Source organism: Meleagris gallopavo, chromosome 3, assembly GCF_000146605.3.
Source record: "Meleagris gallopavo isolate NT-WF06-2002-E0010 breed Aviagen turkey brand Nicholas breeding stock chromosome 3, Turkey_5.1, whole genome shotgun sequence".
In the NCBI taxonomy this organism is placed as follows: Eukaryota; Metazoa; Chordata; class Aves; order Galliformes; family Phasianidae; genus Meleagris; species Meleagris gallopavo.
This window is the reverse complement of record NC_015013.2, coordinates 25,286,295-25,310,336: the sequence shown is the minus strand read 5'-3', so window position 1 is coordinate 25,310,336 and position 24,042 is coordinate 25,286,295. Positions and strand designations below refer to the sequence as shown.

General features: G+C 36.6%; 1 protein-coding gene across 2 annotated transcripts in view; it reads right to left on the bottom strand.

Annotated features, from left to right (window-relative positions):
- SEMA5A (semaphorin 5A) overlaps nucleotides 1–24,042 on the bottom strand; it is a 238,393-nt gene that overhangs the window by 25,253 nt on the left and 189,098 nt on the right. For both annotated transcript variants that reach the window (XM_010708516.3, XM_010708517.3), the window contains exons 16-17: nucleotides 6,309–6,534; nucleotides 157–375 (exon numbers count right to left, since the gene is read on the bottom strand). In XM_010708516.3, coding sequence (XP_010706818.1) covers nucleotides 157–375; nucleotides 6,309–6,534 — 445 coding nt within the window. The remainder of the gene's footprint in view (nucleotides 1–156; nucleotides 376–6,308; nucleotides 6,535–24,042) is intronic.

The following is a 24,042-nucleotide window of genomic DNA, read 5'->3' as shown; positions in this document are numbered from 1 at the left end:
AGAGGCTTACAGATAAGCTATTTGTGTTGTAATTTACTTAAACAAGACAAAACAAAACCCGATTTAATGATCTGAAACAAATAAACAACCAAAACCATGCCATGAAGAAAAGTTATAATATTTTTACATACTTCTCTTGTTCTAGTTGACTCTTACCTGGACAAGGCAAAATGTTGCATTCCTGGTACTCTAGAGATGGACCAAGGCAAGGAAGACCACCATACTTGGGCTCAGGATTGCTGCAGACCCGTTTGCGATTCCGTATACCTCTACTGCAGTCACGACTGCACTGAGACCATGCAGACCACGGCGACCAGGCACCATTGATGGTGTGAGCAGAATATCGTCCAGAACGCAAGAAATCCCCTGATAATCCTATTAAGGAAAGGTAGAAAAATAATACAGAATTAAAACAGTATCTCATCCCAAACCATCTTATCCTTCTCATATTTACTCGTATAACTAGGAGTTTCTCATCCTTTTATCTCAAAAATCAAACGGTAGGTTCATCTAGGTTAGACATTAGGAGGAAGTTTTTCACTCAGAGGATGGTGATACATTGGAACAAGTTACCCAAGGAGGTTGTGGATGTCCTGTCCCTGGAGGCACTCAAGGCCAGGCTGGATGTGGCTCTGGGCAGCCTGGTCTAGTGGTTGGCAGCCTTGCATGTAGCAGGGGGATTGAAACTAGATGATCTTTGAAGTCCTTTTCAACCCCGGTCATTCTATCATTCTATGATTCAATGATTTCAAGAATTTCTTTCACTGTAGAAATTTCATAATCACTTACTTGCACAGAACTGCAGTGAAGACCTGAATCCAGCTCCTAACTATTATTGCCTCTGTTTTAGAGCAACAGACTGGCACAGAAGACGGAACTGAACTGCCTGTAGCAACTCACTGAGCTACACTGAGCTACTTCTGGTCTGACTGCCGATCTTTGCCCACTTCTTCCACCCAGTCAGTCTCACTAGCGTTTGCTGTAGTAAGAGGTTCGTGGGTCTTCTGGAAAGCAGTGCATGATCTCAGCCATAAACATAGTCAGGTTTTAAACAGTATACAGATATAACTGAACAAACACTAGTGAAACTGCTGCTCTGTGAAGAAAAACATTTTATCAGTTCACAAAATATTTTTTTCCATGTGTTTAAATCCACATACAAATCATAAAAATTAACCTTTTGGAGACATGTGATAAAATACTTCCCAGTGAACATAATTGTCTGAAAAGTAGAAAACAAATTTTCTAAGATATTTTAATATCAAGAAAAGGCATTAGACTATATGGGATGGAAACTGAACACCATTATTTATCAATAAAAGGGAAATACATAGCACTGTATTCACAGGATATGACCTATATGCTTGGATATAGCCCCAAATGAAGTTGTTCTAATAAGGTGCAGTTAACTGTGGTGTTTTTTGTCAATTGGAGGCTTGATCCTGCACAGAGAGAGACTCCCTCAGCTATACTCGGAACACTGGACTCACTCAAGCTGTAGAATTGTTGCTAAGCATCACTAATAAGCATCTCTGGGATTTTCTACTGTGCCAAAGCAGTTCACTTTCCCCATTGCTGGCAACAGTGGAGATTCTATGATCAGTGGACCACTAACTGATGCTTTTATTATAAGCACTTATTTCACAGAAGTGAAACAACTATACCCCATTCCTACCAGTGCAAAAGGCGTTCTGCCCTGAAATTCACAATTCACATTCACAATCAGCTCAAAATAGATGAGTCTTGCATAGTCTTCTTCAACACTTAATAACAACTGGCAGTACTGAAATGATGGTACAGTGACACACAAATATATGTAATAAGAAACTGTTGAGATTAGTTAGAAAAAAAAACAAAACAAAACCAAAAGATGAGCAATATAAAATGACTAAAAATGGATAAAACCTTTCAGTGGTTATAGACGGTAACAATTTCTCTCCTGCTGAGTCAGATTCTATTACACAAAGATATTAAAAAGAAGTATTTTAAGAAACATGACACAGATTCAAATCCAAAATGAGAGCAAGTAGAGAGAAACAGTGCAGGAATAATGAATACAGGCCAGCTAGCTAGCTATCTATAAAAGACAAACAATCCTATCTCCATTAAAAAAAAAAAAAATCAACAAAAAAACCAAAAACTCTGTATCACTGAAATGTCCAGACTAAACACACAATGAGCTGTGAGAATAAAATAATAGTATTTTTTCAATATCAGGACTTCAAATGAGGGTTGTTGGGGTTTCAGCTATTACATTAACAGCAGCACAAACAATGGCAGAAGTGTTCTTATTCAGCTTAGGTTGCCTGTTATTTTCTTCATAAAACACTGTAGCATCTACCATTTTATAACAATTCTAGTATATTCTGAAGACATATTTTCAGGGTAGATGCATATTTTTCAGACCTACAGAAAATATGCAAATTTATTCGGCATTATTATATCAAATTTTTTGCAATTTAAACTGGGAGATGAGAGAAAGAGAAGGATCATTACTCTGATGAAATTTAGCTCTGAAACAGAATAATATTCTAACAAATCTTTTCAGTATGTGGTTTGGTCTGCAGTGAGTGTTACTATGTGTTTTCCCCTTTTCTACAGATTTACAGCAGTATATATAGTATCCATAAAGGGGCTTTTACAAATTTCTCTTCTGATAGAAAATGCACACTAAAAATTACCTTTATGACACTAATGACATTAAAAATAACAAGATCAATTTAACTTCTGGAAATACTCAACTACATATCACTTGAATGACCTTATGACCTTCCACAATGTTCCTAGCTTTGTAGATAAAGGGAGAACAGCAGATGCTAATTATCTCAACTTAAATAAGAATTTTGACACTTTTCCCCATAACATCCTCACAGACAAGTCTACAGAATATGGGCTTGATAAGTGGACAGTGATGTAGACTGAAAATGATCTGAACAGTCATGCTAATAGGTTTGTGATCACCTATCACACACAGCACAAAGACCAGGCAGAGGCAAATCAGTAGCATTGTATGCAAGGGGTTAATACCAGATCCAACTCTGTTTAACTTCTTTGGTGACCTGGGCAATGAGGCAAAGGGCACACTCAGCAACTTTGCTAATGATACAAAACCAGGTGGAATGGCTGATACATCAGATGGTTGTACTGCACCTCTTTTGGGCAGTGAGGAACCTCATGAAGTTCAACAAAGGGAAATGGGAAATCTTGCATCTGTGGAGGAGAAACCCAGTGCACCAGAAAGCACTGAAGCTGACCAGCTGGAAAGTAGCTTTGCAGAAAAAGGCCTGAGTGTGCTGGTGGGCAGCAAAAGGAGCCAGCAATGGGGCCTTGCGGCAAAGAGGGCCAACAGTAGCTAAGGCTGCATTAGGAAGAGAGTTGCCAGGTTAAAGAAGGTGATAATTCTCTACTCAGCACTCTAAAGAGAAGGTAACTTCTGTCTACTTTATCATGCACTTATCTTCAGATGGATCCCTCATTCTTCAGGGATGCTAGCTGTATTTGCAGACTAGAATGGAATCTACAGTTAGATGAAATAAATTCAATGTGGAAAAATCAAGTAACCTCATACCTTGTGAAATTTTTAACCCTAGAATAAATGCTTAAGTTTTCAATACTATTAATAGTGTTTTATACTGAAAAACAAACAAACAAACAAACAAAACAACACAAAACTGCACAGAGTATAAATTAGTATATTTAACAGCTATTTAATATACTTCACAAGCATACACTGAAACCTGAAGTGAGGCAATTTTTTAGACTGTTTTAATGCTGGACTGTATAGACATTTTCCTTAAGCCATGCAAATATGTGTGAAACTTCTAGTGGTTTATTTGTAATACCTATCTGCCCTCTATGTGACAACCATATGAAACCCCAGAGGCAGCATTTATAAACAGCATTTATTTCCTCTTAATCAAACTTGTCAGAAAAGCATGAATACAGGATGCAAATGCCATGCTTGGTTGATTTAGACAGAAGTCTTACAACATTCAGGAAAAGTACACAGTATCCCTGGCAAGAAGTTCTACCTCTAAGCTCACACTCCAAAGAAAATTTGCTTTGCTAGCATCTCATGGTGAAACATAATTCTATTTAATATGGTATTTCTACAGTTATGCAGCAGGAGATTATAGGCAATGAGAAAAATTCTAATTAATGGCTCTCTTCTGCATAGAACAGAGAACTCATCTTTGTAGAACAAAACTTTGGTAATAAGGTATGCAAGCGTGCTGTGCAGGTATTAATCTTTCCACAGAAGCCAGCAAATTGGTACAGCTCAACATAAAGATAACTAAAGCAGTGTTTAAAAGAATCTGGGATACGGTCATATCTGATGATGTTTCCTTACTATCTTTCCAGATGTTGTGAAAGCATCTGCCAAAATTAATGGGCTTCCACTCCCATGAGATCCTTCTGTTCCTAAAGTGATAGCTGTTTTACAGAACTCTTATTCACGTGTCTTCTTCCCATGAAATCAAGGAGCAGTAGAAGGCCATTGTGTTGCCTCAGACCCAAACCTGGGAGCAGGGAAATGTCACTGGATTCTGTGCTTTAGAGGCAGTCAGTAAATTTTATCACAGCAAATCATAATACTGTCCTGTTCCCTTGCAAATATTTCACTCCATACTGTTCTGATAATCACCATCAGAAAGCATCTAACCAAACAGGCTCAAAATAAGATGTGGCTAAAGGAGCCATAATGCCATTTCTTTTCTCCAGATGCATATTGGTTAATGTGGTCACTTTGAAAGTCACACAGTTGGGTTTGATCTTTCATTACAGAACAATTAAAGATTCACTGGCCGAAAAAGAGTCAACGAATGAGCATAAATTAATGATGAACTTGTGAGATAGCTCATTAGGAAGAACGGACAGATGATTCTAGCTCCTGCTCTGATGACAACTCAATATTAAGTATTTAAATATTCAAAAGTATTAACATTAATCAGCAAAGAACCTTCTCTCTGATGATGTTACTATGCAACAGGATCATTCCCTGCCATAGTTTTGGCTGGGATAGAGATTTTTTTATTTTATTTTTTTTTTTGCAGAGGCTTGTAGGCTTGTATGATGCTGTGTTTTGGATTTTTTGATGAAAAAATACATTGATCCAAGGATTAATAATTTTCAAATGAATCAAAGCAGTAACTGCAGCAAAATGCAAATAAGTGACAATATCAGTACATTCAGGAGTCTGACATTTGGAAGTGAAAAAAATCTTCAAGCTAGTCAGGCTAAGGAGGCATTTGACCCCACACTTCTGGTTTCTTGCTCTCTGCCTGAGAGCCGTATTTAACAAAATGAATGCTGTCTGAAAAATAACACTGAGAATCGGAAAGCTGAAAGACTCAACAACTGTTCTGTTTGTGGCCTCAGATAAAACAAATGCTTCCAGTTGTAACTTTTTTTTTTTCAGCTGTACCAGATGTTGCAGGTACAAAAAGGCCACATATGTGGAAAGCAGATGTATTAACTATAATTTTAAATATCAATATTTCCTTCTGTAACTATAATATTTAGAAATAAATGCTGACATATAATTATATAAGAAAATGAAATCAAAGACTGTCATTTAATGAAATATATTAATAAACTTACAGTGCCTGTTCAATTTCTATATATATGTAATTATTTATATAAATATACATACACAATATTTATTCTAAACTACATGCTGCTGGTAGACATAAAAGAGTTCCAACTTAAAGGCAACTAGATTTGAAAAGAGTTTTGCAGGAGTTCAGTTTTCCATCACAGATATAAATGAACTTTAAACTGCTGGCAATAGCATAACATAAACTTTTAGAACAGAAATTATCCACTTCATAAATTCCTTATTATTTCTTATTTAGTTAAACACCTGCGAGAAATCTGACACATTACTTTAGCACTAGTAAGCAAAAAGTTCCTCTCAGCATTAATACTATTCATTCTAGCTAAACATTTATCAAATACTTATCAAATATTGCATGAACTCTTCCCCAGCAAAATGCCAGGACAGTATAAAGAAGTGAGAGAACACTCCAAACATTAAGCTGCCTAGTAATTACCTGCAAATTGCTGCAAAATATTAAAATAAACTAGCAAATTTAATAGTTAGTGGTAAAATAAACTTGATTAGTATGAAAAATGAATCTGGAAAAGTACAAGCTACATTCACTGCTGTTGTTACTGTGTCCTCCTTTTCATTATCAATTCTGTTACACAAAACGCCAGCCAGCAAAAACTCCTGCTTGGTGCTGAAAATGGAACAGCAGACACCTCACTAACATGAAGCACTGTGCAGCCACTCTATCTTTGCTTACCATCTGTCGAGCACCCGCTGGTGCCGTCGCTGGAACAATAACGCATTTCAATCCTTTGCCTTCCCACCTCCAGCAAATTTGGGTCAGGCAAACGCGCTTTGCAGGTGTATCGGAATCGTTGTTCGTAGTGACCACCATTGTCTGAAATATTAACTGGAGTCCAAGGTGTCCAAGGAGTTGTCTTTTTTAACTCTGGACAGGCATTGGTGTTACAAGGTTGATATTCCTGAAAGAAAATGGTCATAGTTCATTAAATCATGAATTAGACATGACTTAAAAAAATAAAAAGGATCTTGTAACAAATGAAAGTCAACTAACAAAAAAAGTCTCTGATGTTTTTCCACTGTATCTAATGGCAGTGTTCATCAATGGAATTTTAAATCAAATCTCAAAAGGAATATTTTATTCTGTTTCCTGCCAATCACAGCATTACACTGATAGAAGCTAAAATATACCTGTACAAATTAGTTATACCAGATGTCTGTCAGATCTATTAGATCTACAAAAACAGTAAGCTGAAAACTGAGAGTATTCTTTATAAACCAATTGCCCAAATAAGATGTAGCTGATATGTTAAAGCATTTAATTAAGAGGAATTCTCATCAACTGCAAATAAAAAAATCCAAACTGCTAAAAATGTGGTGGTATAGAAATAAGCAAACCACTGTCCACATTGTGCATTACTTTCATATTACAAAGGAAAAATTGACAAAATGTGTCTCCCTTTGGTGCATATTTTATCCACAACTCCTAGCACTGCTAAACCTATCAGCAGAATAAAATTCTGTGTAAACTGATGTGCGCCAAAGGGAGCAGATCTTACATAAGAAACAAACACAGCTTCTAATATTCTTGAACCTCATGACATACACACTTTTAGGAGGTTCATCAAAATCTGTTGCTTGAAAAGTAATGCCTCCTGTTTATTTCCATAGAAACGACAACACATACACAGAGCATAACACTATTTGGTAGAGAAAATTCTCAGTTGGAAAACACTAGTTTTCAACCTAGTCACCATTCATTGCCAGTTTTTTTGCTGGCAATGAAGTAGAACCTGCATGGCACACTCAAAAAGGTGGACCTCCTGTTTCACAGCTGCTATGGCAGCTGTTACTAGGAAAATGTTGCACATGCAGGCTGCCTTTCATTGGCCTGAACAGACCAAAATCACAAGGTGCCAAATCTGGACTATACAGTGAGTGTAATAGGACAGGCCAGCCCAGCCAAGATTGGCAATGTGCTCCATGGTACCCAGACTAGTACAGGGCCAGGAGTTATCATGCTGCAAGAGAAAGGTTGTCTTCTTTTCTGGGCTGGCTCTGGAAGTTTGTGCCTTCAGCTTAGTCAGTGATGTGATGTAGTGGCTAGAGTTGATGTTTTGTCCATGTTCCAAGAGATCCAAAAGGACCACCCTTTTCATATCCCAAAAGATAACACACATAACTTCACTTGCTGAAGGCTGAGCTTTTTCTTCTATGAGGAATTCACATGTCCTCACTCTATGGACTGCTGTTCTCACTCCAGATGATAGTGGAGACACCACATCTCATCACTGATAATCACAGAATTGCTCAAGTTGGAAACGACCTTCAAGATTACCAAGTCCAACCTTAGTGATGGGATCCAGGAAACTGTTACCTTCAGCCTCTTATGGCTTCAACAGATCCTGAAAGACTTGCATACAGTGTTCATTCTGCTCCCAGGTGAGCAAGCGCGGGACCCAGTTGGCACAAACTTTGTGATATTCCCCATGTTCCCAATGAATCGAAGCTAATATCCAGCTCCAAACAGCCCCCTTGCTGTAAACTGCCAGTTTTACAAAAAAGCTGATTGAGACAATCACTTTTGTTGTGGTGTGACAGCTTTGCATGGCCATCTAGAACATGGCTTGTGTTTCATGTAGTTGTCATCACTGCTGAAATGCACCACTCATCACCCCACTGTGCTCACATCCACTGTTTGGTCTCTATAAATGTTCAGCAGGTGTTGATGGGTGCCATTTTTTCTGCATGGAGAAATTCAGTGACAGGTCTTTGCTTCATCCACACTTCCATGTCGTATGAAAGTCTGTCAGATTCTCCCTCTGCTGTCATTTGTCACACAGCAACAAAATGCAATGGGATATTGGTTGGAAGGTTCAACCTCTATTGCCATACCATCAACATCCACCTCTGATGTTGTGAGCCAACATCATAGAATAGGAGGTAGTCGTATTCCACCCTATTTCAGAACAGTCCTCTTATGTTGCTATTTCAGATTTAAAATAAAATTGTTTGCCTGAAAGTTTTTATTTTTTCCATCTATTATGGTTGGAATAAAAGTTATTCCTCAGAAACTCCTACCCCACTAAGGCATCAAGGCCCTGGAGCACTAAGCACAGCATTCAAGATTAGCATTTTACAAGGCAAGGAGGACCTTTATTTTGTGACAACTTCATGGTTTCATAGTTTTGTAGTACTTCAGGCAAGAAAGCATTCTTAGATCTTCACAGACCATTAAAAATCAGTTAGATATTCCAGCTTATGTCCAAAATCTTCTTCAAAATGCTTCTGTTCAATCCTTGAGGCTGTACAAAGTCCCTTCCCAGCTTAAGGCCTGTTGAATAATGTATATTTTAACATATCACATATGTTTTGCCCTAATGCAACAACTGAGAACAGAACATGTATGACTGGTCTCATAGCATGTGAACTGTAAAAAAAAGAAAACAACTAATAAAGCAAACAGATCCCAGAACAGCCAGTACCACCCAGCTTGCCATCCCAGCTACCTATTCACCTCCGTCAGTCATGTAACTGTGCAGATTTCATGACGGCAACTTGCTCACTCACTTTCTCTAATTTTTAAAGCTGTCTAACATAGATGAGTCTATCACCTTCCTGCATCAGCTGTTCCACTATTTAGTAAGCCTCAGAGATAACTTGGAAGTTAATTCAAGACTGCATTTTCCCCTTAATTTAAGGGAGAAAGGAACAGCAAAGGACAACATTAATTTTGCTCTGCCTTTATCAATAATACTGAAAGTGTTCCTTTTCTTGTACCTACAAACATATTTTTCATGCCAATGTACCTGTACATAATGAAAAACTAAAGTGAAATTCTTAAAGCTTTGTAAGGTTAAAACCCTGATCTGAGATTCTGTACAAACTTATGTCTCATTCTGGAGCTCTTTCCTCTTAAGACTGGGCACCAAAACCTGAACTGTCACTCTAGAAGCAATCTTATCAGGACAGCAAGTAGAGGCAGTAGCAAAACTGCTCCACAGGCAAGTCTGACTTTAACGCATACATTATTATATTAGAGTTTTTTTTTTCCACAGTGTTGTAAAAGAGCTTAACTAGACCCAATTATCTTTGATAACCTGTCCTTTTCTAAATCAAAGCTTTACAATTTCATGTAGTTTCCTACCCTGCACAAAAAGATAGTGTTTGGCAATATTAAAATATGCTTTATTACCTTCTTCAATTATCTAGCATGTTATATACTACCTCAAGAATCTTTGTCATGATCAAGCTTTACTGGAGATGTCTTATATCACTGTCTAGACTGCTGATAAAAATGTTAAGTACTATTGACCCAAGAGATGATTCCAGACAGATCCTGCTAGAAACATCCCTAGTCATTTATATCTGTCCATTAACACTAAATTTTTCAATTTGTCAGGGAGCCAGTTTTTACTTCATTTAATGTTTGCCATATATTTCAGTTTTTCTAATCAAAGTATCTCCTGTTGTGAAGGCAAATACCTTGGAAAAGTTCACTGACAACCTAGAAATGTTGTATTATATTCAAATATCTTGAAATTCGAGCTTTTGATCTAGTATCACATAAGCAAGAACAATTCCATCAGTACAGCAGATTCTGCAAGGTTAGTTTCAATACAGTTATTTCATAGTGCTCTAAAAGTTTCAGTTTCTTGTTTGCTGTTGATTTTTGTATTGATACCTTTCAATCAAAAAGGAAAGTTTATAGAAATGATTAAGTCTTTCTGAAGTTGACACAGTGTAGACAGGTGAGCCGTGAAAAACAATGTGAAATAGGCAAGTAAACACCTCTCAATTAAAAATAATCAGTAGAGGAAGAATTACATTTAGTGCCAATGTTCTGAATGTTGCCAATGCACTCCTAGATGCCCTCTGTACCACCTCTTTTCTCAAAATTTTCAATAATTTTCTATTGTAACTTCTACCCACACCATGAGTTTGATTTTATTCATTTCCTTACGAAACCAGGCTAAATTCTTACCTACATTTGAACTTTTGCTTTTTAAATAAAAAATGGAATTGAGATGGAGCTTTCTATCTCTATCTGTATTACACATACCATGGAGAGGTTTTTCTTACGGGCTCTTATTCCTTTGATGTAAATAGTATGTCTATGTTGAAAACACTTCTTTTGTTCATCTCTGTTTTTCTTTTTCATCTGTTCATGCAAGAGACATGGTAGCTTAAATCAACATTAAAAGCCCATTCAAATACACTCAGCCCAACAGTTAATTTTTATGATATGTTTTAATACATAGCATTAATTCTCAAATATTCTTTTGGGACCACTGAACAGTCTATTAGTTAAAAATGCTTATAAATCTTTTGCTCTTTGTTCCATCTTGCCAAACTTCAGTTTCCCTGTTCCAAAATATTCATTTCGTTTTTCACATGAGAAAACACCAATAGAAAAGAATGTTTCTGATTTATACGTTGAATGGTCTAGAGTGTCACCAGGGACAAGATAGGGCTGTAAGATAAAACAAACTGAGTCTGTCAGCCTCCTACCAAGCTTTGAGCTTGTAACAGCACTGTTTAGTTAAAGAAAAGGACAGCTTCCTCATGAAATCAAAGAAAACTTGGAATGAATATAGCAGCATTATAAAACTCAACAGAATACCAGTTTCCGTTAACAGGGGGCCTTGTTCACACATAAAAATGTAAGCTTCCTGAAGGACCAATATATCCAATATATATTCTTCTTCAAGAAAGAAGAGATAAATAAACAGCATTTATCTTGCAGTAGCTGAAAGATATGTTCAGGAAAGTCACTAATTGAATTTGAAGAAAAAATATATATTTCATTTATTTTCATTACAGAACTATCTTATCCCTTAGAAAGCATTTTCAAACAATAAGAAACAAAAGACAAGCCCTTGATCATGTTTCTGTTTATTCCTACAGTTCATAAAAGCTTGGTTCTTAAAGCAAATGCCATTAGCTATACCTTACTTTATTACCATTTTTCTGTTGGAATACTATTTCAAAAACATGAACTGAAAGAACACAAACCCCATTAAGTTCTCATCAATAGGCAAAACATCTTCTACACTGTACACTTCACAGCAAAACTTAAAAATGAAAACCTAAAAAACTGCTAAGACTCCCATTGTGTTTTCACCACACAAAAACTAATCTATTGCCTAGTTTATAGGCAACGCTTTAGCTTCAGTTTACATCAGTGAGAAAAGCTCTATTGATTTCAGTGGAGCCAGGTCTTCAGAGACTATCACTGCTCGCAGAAAGAATCCTGTACTGTTGTAAAGTAGGGGGTAGGCAAATTGTTTTCGTAATAAATTTTTAAAAGTATTTTGATAAATAGAGGGCGGAAAATCATTTTACCCTACGCAGAAGAAATATGCATCTTCCGAAGGGAATAAATTTCTTTTTTTGGCTGCAAATAGTGACTGACTACAATCTTTTACTTCTATTTTATATATTTTAAACAAAAGCATTGGAAGGTTTTCCTCTGATGGAAAGGGAAATAAAAAGTGAATTAAAAGCTGGATTTGTAATCAGTAAAGTCATCATACTGGGAGAATTCAGTACTCACATCCTATTTTCAATGTTGACTTCATTTAGCTAAGAAAAGTTCCTGCAGTCATAATTTATTCATAAAACAACCAAACTTAATACAAAAAACTGAACTACTTATGTTCTATCAGATTTTTGAGTGAAGGAAGTCACCACTTCCCCTTTTTTCTTTCGCATTTGTTAAATTCTGTATTTGACTGGTACATTTTATGTCAAACTAGTCAAGGTTTTACAAAGAAAATTTTTATGAAAATCAATCATGAGTAGCTCAACTGAGTGTCTCAACAGGGACAAAATTGGTAGGAGCATCTTCAGCTCCATATCTGCCACTCAGCTGCATTGAGGAATTGCCCTTTCCATTTTTAACTCTTGCTGCTTGGATGCTCATGTTCACATTGGCAGTGGGAAACCATTTAGAGTAATAACAGTCCACTTTAAAGCATGATATTTTGAATTAACTCATACTCAAAATAAAATTACAATGGCTGAAGAAGAAATGCTTCTTTATTCTGATAGATATCTCAAGACAACATGGAAAGAGGCATCGTTGTTAATTTGCATTCTTCCAAACCTAACACATTTATGCACCTGCATTACAATTAACCTATCCAAATGCACGTAGTAAATGAAATTGTTACGTGATAAAGAACAGGATACATTTTTTAATGTGTACACCTTTTTATTTTTTTTTTCCCCTAAAGAACTGAGCACATCAAGAACTTATACAAATTTTTGCACACTGCTTGTGGAGAAATGAAAAGTAGTAAAGCCACTGTAAATTCAGAGCAGCAAGCCTGCCACTGACAGCTTAATTTGTACCAATCTTTCAAGTGTCCCTAATGCAATCCCAGTGCAACTTCTGAAGGAGCCCACTTCTGCACGGCACATGCAGCACAGTCTTCTATCAAAGCACTCCTTCTGTCCTCTCCATACCTTTCTAACACTTGCACAGGACATGCCACTAAGAATCAAAGATACTGAATTACCAGTCCTAAACACTGATAAATAATTGTCCAGGCACTCAAAATTATTATACAAGCTTAAAGAAACCCAAGGCAGGAGGGCTGTCTACCTAGTGAAGGAAACTGATTAGGCTGAGACATTACTTAAACCAAGTGCACGACCCATCTATTATTTATTATTAACTGTTTTATTATAACTATTATTTCACACTGCAGCTACTAGTTAGGGGATCAGCATCTGAGCTGCATTCACTCCATTTCAGAGTCAGGAGTCTTACTGCAAATTGCCCTTTATCTGGGGTTCAGGATGCTGCATCATGATCAGGCACAGCCTCCTATTGTGCCTCTGGTTCTAGCACCCTGCTGCAGGATGGAAATCTCTAGAAGAGGGGATGAGAAGCTGGGAACAACATCACCTAAACTCCTACTGGGCTTCCGTAAGCCCAGTGGTGTCTGTAAAGGAAGGAAGGATTCAGTTACTTTTACCCTGTATGTTGTGTGGTGTCATTTAGACCTCTGCAAAGCCCACAGAAAGGAAATACAAGGAAATAACTGAGATTTAAACAGAACACCCAGGACAATACATAATGAAGGTTATAAGGCTGAAGGGCTCAATTGCATGGATTAGTGAAACTGATTCAAAAGAGATTTCAGTTAAGCAGGTACTGTATTGCTATGTAGTGAAGGTCCCCACTGCAGTAAGAAAGAAATGACCTCCAAATGTGAGCGACAACATGAGAAATATATGGTGAAATGTAAATATTATTAAAGGTAAATGATGAGTAACTTGCACATGAATCAAAATGAGTCTTTTCAGCATTTGAATCAGTGCTTAGAAGTAGTGAGCAAACATCAGCTTTGAAAGGCATATTTATACAGAAAAATTCAACATTATCTTTACAATTAAGAAAGCACAATTTGCAAGTTGAAAAGTATCAGGAAAGGAACGTAGCCTCCTGCAAGCTGCAGTGTTGCTTACCTGACAATCAGTTCTTAACAACTGGAGAGAAGGGAATTGTTCAAAATTCCATTTGAGGGAGCTTGCTCAGCTTATTTAGTGCAATGAAGAAGCTGCAGCTTAGTGCATTAGCACTCTGCTGGGCCATACAAACAATCTGTACGCGTGGCTTTATCCATTTACAAATGCAAATACGGAAGGAGGTGGATTAAATTAGACAGATAAGGGGCGACTTACTCTGCTGTAATAACTCTATTGTTTGCAATTAGCTTCACACTGACTTACTGAGAAGCTTAACATTTTCACATGGGCCCTGCAATTCCTAAAAAAAAAATCTCTCAAGCTGCTGAAATAGTTATTAACTTGAAACATAATTTTTTAATTGCTGGAAAGCATGGCTATCCAAATATTTATTAACTGGGAGTAAGAAAGTTAGACCATAATAAAAAAGGCACCACCAAAAAGTTGATAACGCCTCAATTACAGAGATCACTGTTTTGCAAAAAGTGCAAATCTGTTATCTTACATAAATTACTTTAATTTCTATTCTGTAGAGTAGCTTCTCCTTCCTGTAGCCTTCTCAAAAGACAATGCAAGCAATATTCTTGTTCTAAAATGAAATCCTATACAAAAATTTAGATCATCTAAAGTGGAAGTAAATTGGGAAATTTAATTTAGTATTCACAGGCAACGCTAGAGTTGCTTCACTACATTGTGACCAGTAAAGAATTGGACCCTTAGATCCCAGATTCTTGGATTCACCCATTTCTATCTAGTCAGTGTGCCTTCTCCTGGATTTACCAGTGGGAAATATCTGCAAACAAATTTTATTTTGCTTTGTCCGCTCCCATGGAACAAGAACTCCACAGGTTGCTAAATGTGTAATTGTGAAACAAGAAGAGGAGAAAAAAGTAAAAGCTGCAGAACCTGTAATCATGAGATTGAGGATTAAGCAGTGAGATGGTACTCCTATAGAGAGAAATGGCTCCTGTCCTTCATAGGGCAATTTCAAATTGAGCACAGTGATAGAGTAGCTCTGGAAATAAACTTTCACAATATTTTGATCTAGAAAACCAACTGGATGAAAAACCCTCCAATAAATAAAGCAGAAAAAGAATTGTATTTTAGATCCACATTATTTAGAGCCCATTTTTTAAGATTCTTATTCATTTGTTCATAGACATTTATTATACAATTAGTACAGCAGAAGTTACTGCATATCATCTATGGGTGATCATAATTTTTATTTCCTGCAACTATATAATCTTTAGGTTCAGTTGAACTTTCCTATTTTAAGCTGGGGGCAAAAATGCACCTACCAGTAACTGATACATCAAAACAGATTTGAGAACATGAAATTATTAACTTCCTCTGAATTCAAACGTTCTCAAACTGCAGTTTGTCTCATTTACCTGCTGTTTTCTTTTATCTCCTCCCCTTCCCCCCTTTTAAAGATTTATAAAGTGTGTTTCATACAAAAATGGAACAAAAATTTGAGAGCTAATGTTAGAAGGACTTGAAGTCTGGTTTTACTCTGCTTACTTTCATATTCTTACCTTATCTTTCATTCCAAATAATTATTTAAATGGTATATAAATTGCTAGAAAAAAAAATCCTATAATGTCACCACTCCTGAGGTAACACTACAAATGTTAGAGCAGCTGCTAAATGACAAATGCTGTGAACTTTGGCTCAGAATTGCAAGCCAAAACCCAGGAGCCGCAGCAAAAACCAGAACTGCTTGTTGAAATGAATTAAACTGTGCAAATATTTAAATCCACCAAAATTGGATTCTGTCACACAAATGAAACACTGGAAGATTTTGATCATCTACACCTTATCATGAAGGTAGCAGAAAATGAATTTTCAGCACTTTTGAAAATGAAGCTACTTAGTGGGTGATCTGAGTATGGACTTGGAAGCCTGTAGAAGGTATAATTTTAGCAAAGTATGGCTACTAGATCTCTCTCCAGCACTTGATGGATTGTTTTTATCGCCAGAAACTCCAGATATTATCAATATCCATTTAGGAGTTAAGATAAGAAATATACATTGGTGTGTCTATGAACATCCATATCTTTGTAGCTCAAAGGCCAATGCCACTCTTCTATAAATGAGTAAAAGGGAAAACACAAACTGCTCATTCTCCTTTCAAGCAAAATTATTCTCTTTCTAGATGGTGATGGAGTAGACAGCACTTGTGGAAAATGCTTATAGCAGGTAGGTTTAAAAAATATATAAGCTTTTTTTAAATCTCATTTTCAGGCCTTGACCCAGGCACACTGAAGCAAACAGTAGCATAACTGAACTTAAAGTGCACTTAAGTGCAATTTAGTACTTTATCACACTGCAGACATCTGCCTCTCTCCAGGGCAGAAGCTGCAACAAAGCCGCCAGAAGAGATGTCTGTTCACACCTCAGTCATTGCCTCTGCAGTCAAATGTACAAACAGAAACCCATCTTCAGTCATAGCTTGTAATCACTCGGACAGGGAAGCACAGCAACCGTGATGCAGACACGTTTGCTTCTGTCAACTGGGAAAATGTGACCTCTAGCAAAGGGGGGCAGCAGAACTGTGAGCTGCTTGAATTGCCCCAGCACCTGCCAGAGCCCCTGGCTACCTGAGGAAAGAGTAAGAAAGGAGAAGGCAATCCAGATGACAGCATAACATTTCACAGGTTGCTTGGTGGAAAAAAAGAAACACAGATATGCATATACAAAAAAGTCTGTAGTTGTGATAATAAATGTAAGTTTGGATTATCTACAACCATTCACAAGTTTGTGCTTTCCTGGTCAGTAATTGCAACCACACAGACAAACAAACAATTGCCTATCCTTCTCTTTCATTTTACCAGTGTCGCAGAACCTATATCCTTAATGTCAGATACATATCTTCTACTTTCATGCAGATGTTTCAGATCCCCTGTGGCTCCTCAAAAAATAACGTGTCCCTGTTTGTCCCTGTTTAGTCAAATATGAATCTGACCCGTGATTTCCCCAGTGCAACTTGCAATAAAACCCTGTGCCAGCAGGCACACACAGACAGCAGCAATCTGTCCTGAGCAGAGCATGGGACCCCACTCCCAGGGATGCATGCAAAGCACACCTCCACCTTCTGTGAGACTTACACACTATGATTGATGTATGCTCTGGAAGGAAACCAAGACTCTGAAAAGACAGGGATGCGCAGAAACCAAGCAACAATGTATGAACTAAGCGGGCATACATTTTCTGCAGGCATGTCAGCATTGAATCTCCTGTTGATTTATATAACTGCCTCACGCTTTCCATTTAATTTGCAGAAATCTAAAAATCACAGCCTAAATCAAGCCCTTTCGCACAACAATCTATTTTTAGCTTTTTTAATATTCTCAGTTTTATATAGAGTTTGTTTACAAAGCGCTCAATTTGTCCATGTTGTATTTTTGGAACTCTGTGGTTGCAAGTAAGATACTTCTTTTGATCTGCAGCCAATTCCTGGTAAGACAGATGTTTCCAAAAAAGAAACACAACCCAGTACTAATTGGTTGTTGACTTCATACTATTCTGTTTCTAGTATGAGGAAGTAAAAGGCAAGAACAGTTGTGTGCTTCCTTCACATCTCACATATGAGCTGTTCTATTGCTGGCATGACTCTACCATAAGCCAGACAAGGCTTTAATTGACCCACTCTGTGTGTTTCTGGTCAGAATATAGCACAGCCTGTGCTCTGCTGCTCTGGGGAAATTCCTTATTTTACACTTTGTCTGAAGTCTCAGAAAAAAGGCTGAGCTCTCTGCAGGGGAAAGGTGGCATTGCTAAAGGCAATCCAGCAAGAAGGTTAATCAAGAAAACAAAAGGAGGAAGTGATTATAGATTGTACAAACATAGCAATGAAAACAGTGTGGCAATGAAAATAAACTGACTCAAAACAGAGTAGTATGGCTCCCCAGTAAAATTAAATCAAAGTGTGCTTCAAATAAAGCATTGTATGAGTTTCAGCATACTGATTACATAACAGCAATATCTCTCTTAACAAAAAACTCATGAGAGATCCTAAAGAAAAACATAAATGCTTAACGCACGCACAGGATTCTTTGCTTCTCCTTATTCTCAGCAATGCTCATCTCAAGCCTTGTCCCAAAACGAATTCCCAATTCCTATCACAAAATTCACCTAAATTCATTTATGAGAGGAATTAAAAAAGAAAAAAAAGATGAGAAAGGATTGATTTACACTATTATTGATCAAATTGGGGGAAAAAAACCTCAGTGAATGTCATATACCAAAATTCTTCAACCGACCAGAAAGGAGGCACAAATAGCTACAAGTTACAAAAGCCGGCTTAAATGCCAAAGACTGAACAATTTAACAGTGATGGATAGCTTCAGGATAATGAAGCTGCAGACTGCCACTGAGTAGTAGTGTTGTGTTTGTTTATCAAAGCAATATGTAGACCCACATCAAATTATTGGAAAAGCAAGGGCACATCATGCCTTTTTCTGTAATTCCTAGCAATATGGAGAGGATTCATTGCCAGTAACAGTGTAAACATGGCTGGAATACACAAATCAAACTCTCAAAACTGAATTTTAGGTCAGAATGAGCACTCAATATAAACCGTAGACTTTGCAACACAGGTTTTATTTAGACATCTCAGTAAGCACACCATCAGCTCTTTGGCATTTTCAGGCCAATGACATTAGTAACTGGAAAGAAAAAGTGTTAGCTAGACTGCAAATTGTTTTTTTATAGGAAAATAATAAGTATTTTATATTCACATTGTGCTCCTAAATTAGGAATGTCAGGCCATTCACATAGAGTTCTGGCTTATCATACAGAGCCCTGAATGCAGTTTGCTGAGCACAGCACTGGAACTAGTCTATGTAAGACCTTCATGTTGCACAATGAACGGAAATAGATGGAAACTCTCCCATGGAATTCCGTTTAGGGAAGGATGCAAAAGGCAGCTCCATGTTGTCCTTTTGGAAAAGAAAATTGTAGCGATGTATTGTGTGTGGTTGTCTATTTGTTTTCCTCAGAAAAGCTAGTTAGAGATGTTTTATTTTTCCACTTATATAAGATCCACAGTAAAGTTTTTCATCGAAATGCAAAGTTCGGAGAAAGAAGTCTTTCTTGCAGATACTTAGCAACAAGGTAATGCCAATAAAAGCAGGAATGGTAGAAAGCAGGAGAATATCAAGGCAGTTGTCTAGGGTGGGTAACCTGCTTTGTTTTACTTTTTCCATAAGAATCTTAATAGAAGAATTCTGAAGGGGGAAAAAGATTAACCTGAAGATTCACGTGTTTGGCAAGAATTTGAGGATAAAAGTGTAAAGACAGAAGCAGTCTGCAGGATCTCAAGGCAGATGGAAGAACAGAGATGACAGAATGTCATTTTCAATAAATTCTTTGAAACACAGAAGAAAATTATCACCAGTCTTAAAGGGAAGACTCAAATGTTTTTTTTTTAAATGCCAACTAATTTACCTATTTATAGTGTTGCAGTTTTTAAAAGATATACAAAATGGTTCTAAAGCTGTTATTTTTTCAGTTTGGTAATTCAAACATGCACGTAATGTGGAACTTGGTTTTGGTCACAGTGTAGAAACTCTCAAAATATCTTTCTCCTCAGCAAGACTTAAACATTTTAGTAAACACTTATTAGCAGTGATGAAGTATAGAAGGTGAAACCTGTATGATGTGCAGATAATTCTTGGTTATAAAAGCAATCACTGAATAATTTACAAGCTCCCTGTGTTAATGCTTTCAAATATAATATGAAATCTAACAGAAGTATTATTGTGCCAGTGGAGAGGCATAAGAATGATACTGAAAGGATTTCAGCAAAGAGGAAGAATGTAAGTTTACTAGACATTCAAGATGTAAAAATAAATAAATAAAATGCATCAACATGCTACTTTCTTATTCTTAAGATCTAGTGTTGCTTAGATGCATTATTTCAGTACAAATGTTTTGGCAAAAAAAAACCCCTTTAGTGTTGTGAGCTTTTTTTGCTTTAACTTTCTATACAAATAAAATAATTTTGTAATTGTTTTGCCACCTAAGATTGCATCAGCATCTCTCCACATTTGGATGAGTCTGTGGGATGTTACAGCTTTGAAGCTGCTGTTCCTTGAACTGCAACTGATGCAGACAAGACATTTCTAAAGTTATGAAAGTGCTTTTTTAAGCCATATGACAAAGAAAAATGCTAATGTGATCACCTTATGGGATGACAAGAGTCTCTGATTTAAAGATTGGAAAGTCCATTATCTTTTTGCTTTGGAAGAATCTGTGGTGGGTGAATAATTGTAGTTCTTTTGGTTTTTAAACAATGACTCCAGAAATAAACAATCCGACACAGCATGGCTTTATCATACTCAGGAGGGAATAGACATTTCATTTTGTACATAGAAACGTTTCAGAGAGCTTTTAGGTAACACTTGGCCCCAGGAGCTATAATCACATGCCTATTCACATCTCAAAGGCAAACAACATAAATTATGGAAAATGCAACTTTTTATAGGATTCAGTGATATTAAACCTCAAAGAAATGAAATCATACAGCATTTCAAGTCAAATGAGAACAACTTCAAATACTTCACATTCCCATCATTCCTTTTAGCAGTTTAGCCTCAGAAAACAGATTGTAACATGAGAGGAAGCTGAGATACAGAGCAAATCTATCTATGATAGCAACAGATTTGATAATTACTCACATCTTAATGTTGTGTATTTATTATACATCTTATGTGAAAAAGTTCCCTGGCTTTCTATTTTTTCCTACCAAGAACAGGAACGGGAAGTGGGTGCAGAGATTGGATGCATTTCTAACAAAACAAAGCAACTCTTTACCAGGGGTCACACATTTTCCACAAAGGCCAAGTTAGGAATTCTTTTAATGAGGTCCCATGTGTCCCTTTTATACACTCGAGATTACTCATTAAAAAACAAAAAAATTATGCACAGGAGTTTAAGAGAAGCAGTAGGAAGGAGACCAGTGCATTTCAACTGTATTTTAATGAAGTGATAAACATAAGGATCTAGCTTAGTGGAGTTTTTGATTAGAACACAATGTTAAGATGATGCAGTCTTATCAATACTGTGTATTTTATTTCTGGTAAAAGAAAAAGTAGATGTGTACCTGTTTCTGGAATCAAGCACAATGAGATAGGAATCTATGACGAGTGTATTTGATCAGGGGAGTAATCTACTCAGCTATTAAATAAGAACCACAGAATGGTTAGGGTTGGAAGGGACCCTAAAGACCATCTGGTTCCAACCCCCTGCTGCAGGCAAGGTTGCCACCAAGTAGACCAGTTGTCCAAATGGAGACCTCTCAGAATGTGGCATCCACAGCTTCTTTGGACAACCTGCTCTAGTACAGTCCACTTCCTCTTCATGAGGTATTTCCTCTCATACACAGTCTGAATCTACTGTCTCTTAGTTTAAAATCATTTCCCCTTGTCCTTTTACTGCATCCCTGATAAAGAGTCTCTCTAGCGACCACTCTTCTCCTACAAGGACCAAAAATAGCACATGTATCTTTATTTGTCTGTAGGACAAACGTCAAGAAGCTCATAACATAAGTGTTTAATTTATCCAAGTGGAAATTAAGTGTACATTCCAGAAACAGAACTTTCAAAACAAGGTCCCTATCACAATCACTATTTGAAATGGGATTTCTGAAATGGTGTTGTAAATACTGAGGAAATCATAGTACTTAATTGAAATTAACTCATTACATTGAAAAATCCAGTGCGTTTTGTTTTCCCCTGAACAAGATGTACAATCCAGCATTCCAGCATAATCCATTTGAAATCTAGTTACTAGTTAACCATTAGCTTGTTTCCTAGCTTTGTAACTCAATAAATATGAAGTCACCATTATTTGTAACAGGTCATAGAATTTGCATTAAGCTAACAACTCTGGCTTATGGACTAGTTGGGCTTTATCTGTGCATTTCTTGGTCTGCCTGGAGATTCATTTCTTTTGTATGCAATAACAATTATCTAATGACAACATCTCTATTACCTACTTTGAATTAAATGTTCATTAGTTTTATATAATTGCATAATGTCTATAGTAATATACATTTTGTAACTAATAAGTATTTGTAAGAGGTAGTTACAGTGGGCAGGATGAACTAGACTCCATAATAAAACGGCACAGAGTATCAACAGAAGCTTGGAAAGAACAGGCCCAGGACAAGACTTGCAGCCTAGAGGCTGATAGCAACAACTCACTAATGCTTAATTACTGGTCATTAAAGAATGCAACCTTCGGGACAAGGCAAGCCTAGTTACTCCTGCCAAATTTTAGAAATAGCAAAGATAACAAGGAACAAGCATCCAACAACATAAGTTAAACACAATATATACAGTAAATTCAGATTCAATATGGGCTTGCAGAGTAACAAGTAATAAGAAAAGTACAGAGCCTGTTAGCAAGCACCAAAATGATCCCAGCTAGATACTGAAGTGTATCAAAATTACACGTCTTTTAAAGGACTTAACTACTAACCTGCTGCCATTTACCCAACCACAGACTGAAACTGGAGTCCTTAACACCTACAGGGGCAGCGGGAGGGCATCAGAGAAAGGAAGGAGACTAAACAAGTTGCATATATATATATATGCAACTTGTATATATATATGTATATATGTATATATGTATATGTATATATATATATATATATATATATATATATATATATCTTGTTTGTACATAATTAAAATTATTTGTTTTGGTTGCTTTGATTTGTGAATATTAAGAGTGTAATCAGATTAATAAATGATTGACTTTCCATGAATGGTGCACTCCTTTTTGCCTGTCACAGGATTATGAGTGCAAGAAACTGATGGTGGGTCAAACAACCTATTCCCTTCTGTTCAGTGACTATATTATGATATTCTAAAAATAACAATAAAATGAGCCAATAACAACAACAAAAAAAACCAACAAGCAAACCCCGCACTGTGTGTACTGCTGAAATTTCACAGTAAGGGATGTTAGTAAAAGTGTTCTTTCAGTACTATTTTATAATGTACAGGGTTTTGTATTTTCCTGTTTATAAATTTTTCATTTTCCTCCCTCAGCACATAGCATAACAGTTGCCTTGCTGTGAAAATAACATTTTCCTCTCATAACTGCTTCTGAATTTTATTTTTTTTGTGTATTACACTGATACTATCAAATGGTTTTCAATTTTTGAGGATATGAATACTTCATAATCAATTGTGAGTAACTTTAAATCCCATTGCATAAAGCTATACTCTACTACGATGTTGTTCTAGTCTAACATTTACCAGCTTTTTGACTAGATCTTAATTTCTTTTTTTCTGCAGAGCTTTTCGTAACATTTAGACCAGGGACAGAAGTGCTTAACAAACGTGAAACATCAGATATTGATCACACTTGCTTGAAAAAAGACTTGAAGAATGCCCCCAGGCAAAAAACTAAGTTCAAAGCACCTTTTAATGAGTATGTTATCCTCCTTGTTATCCAATTTTGATATTATCATCAGGAATGCAAGTGCAGGAGGACACTTCTATCAAGACATTATTTTCACTGCTAGCCGAGAATTAACTCTATCCTTACACCATAGAACCTCTTCCCCCTTGTCTGCTTTACATATGCAGTAACACTGCCAGAGCAATAAAATATGAGATTATAAAAACTAGAAGATATACAGATTAAGTTACAGGAAACTCAGGTGTAAGTAAGAAAGGCCCCGTGATAAATCTTGTGTTTGTGAAGCATTCATAGGTGCCCTTTCACAAAGTTCCTTTACGTAGGCAATGGTACACATAATTTTATAGAGGGAAAGTTCAGCAATCAATCTGGATGCTCTGGACCTCAGCCTTTTTGTGCCCCCATTCCTAAATAGTGGGAACTAAGGAACTTTTCAACATCATAGGGTATATATTTATTTTAAAAATTTCAGCTGTTCACTTGAAACAGTGCTTCAGCTTTCTGATAAAGATTCGGATCCTCTATGCCTAAAATAAACAGAGACATAAAAAAAAAAA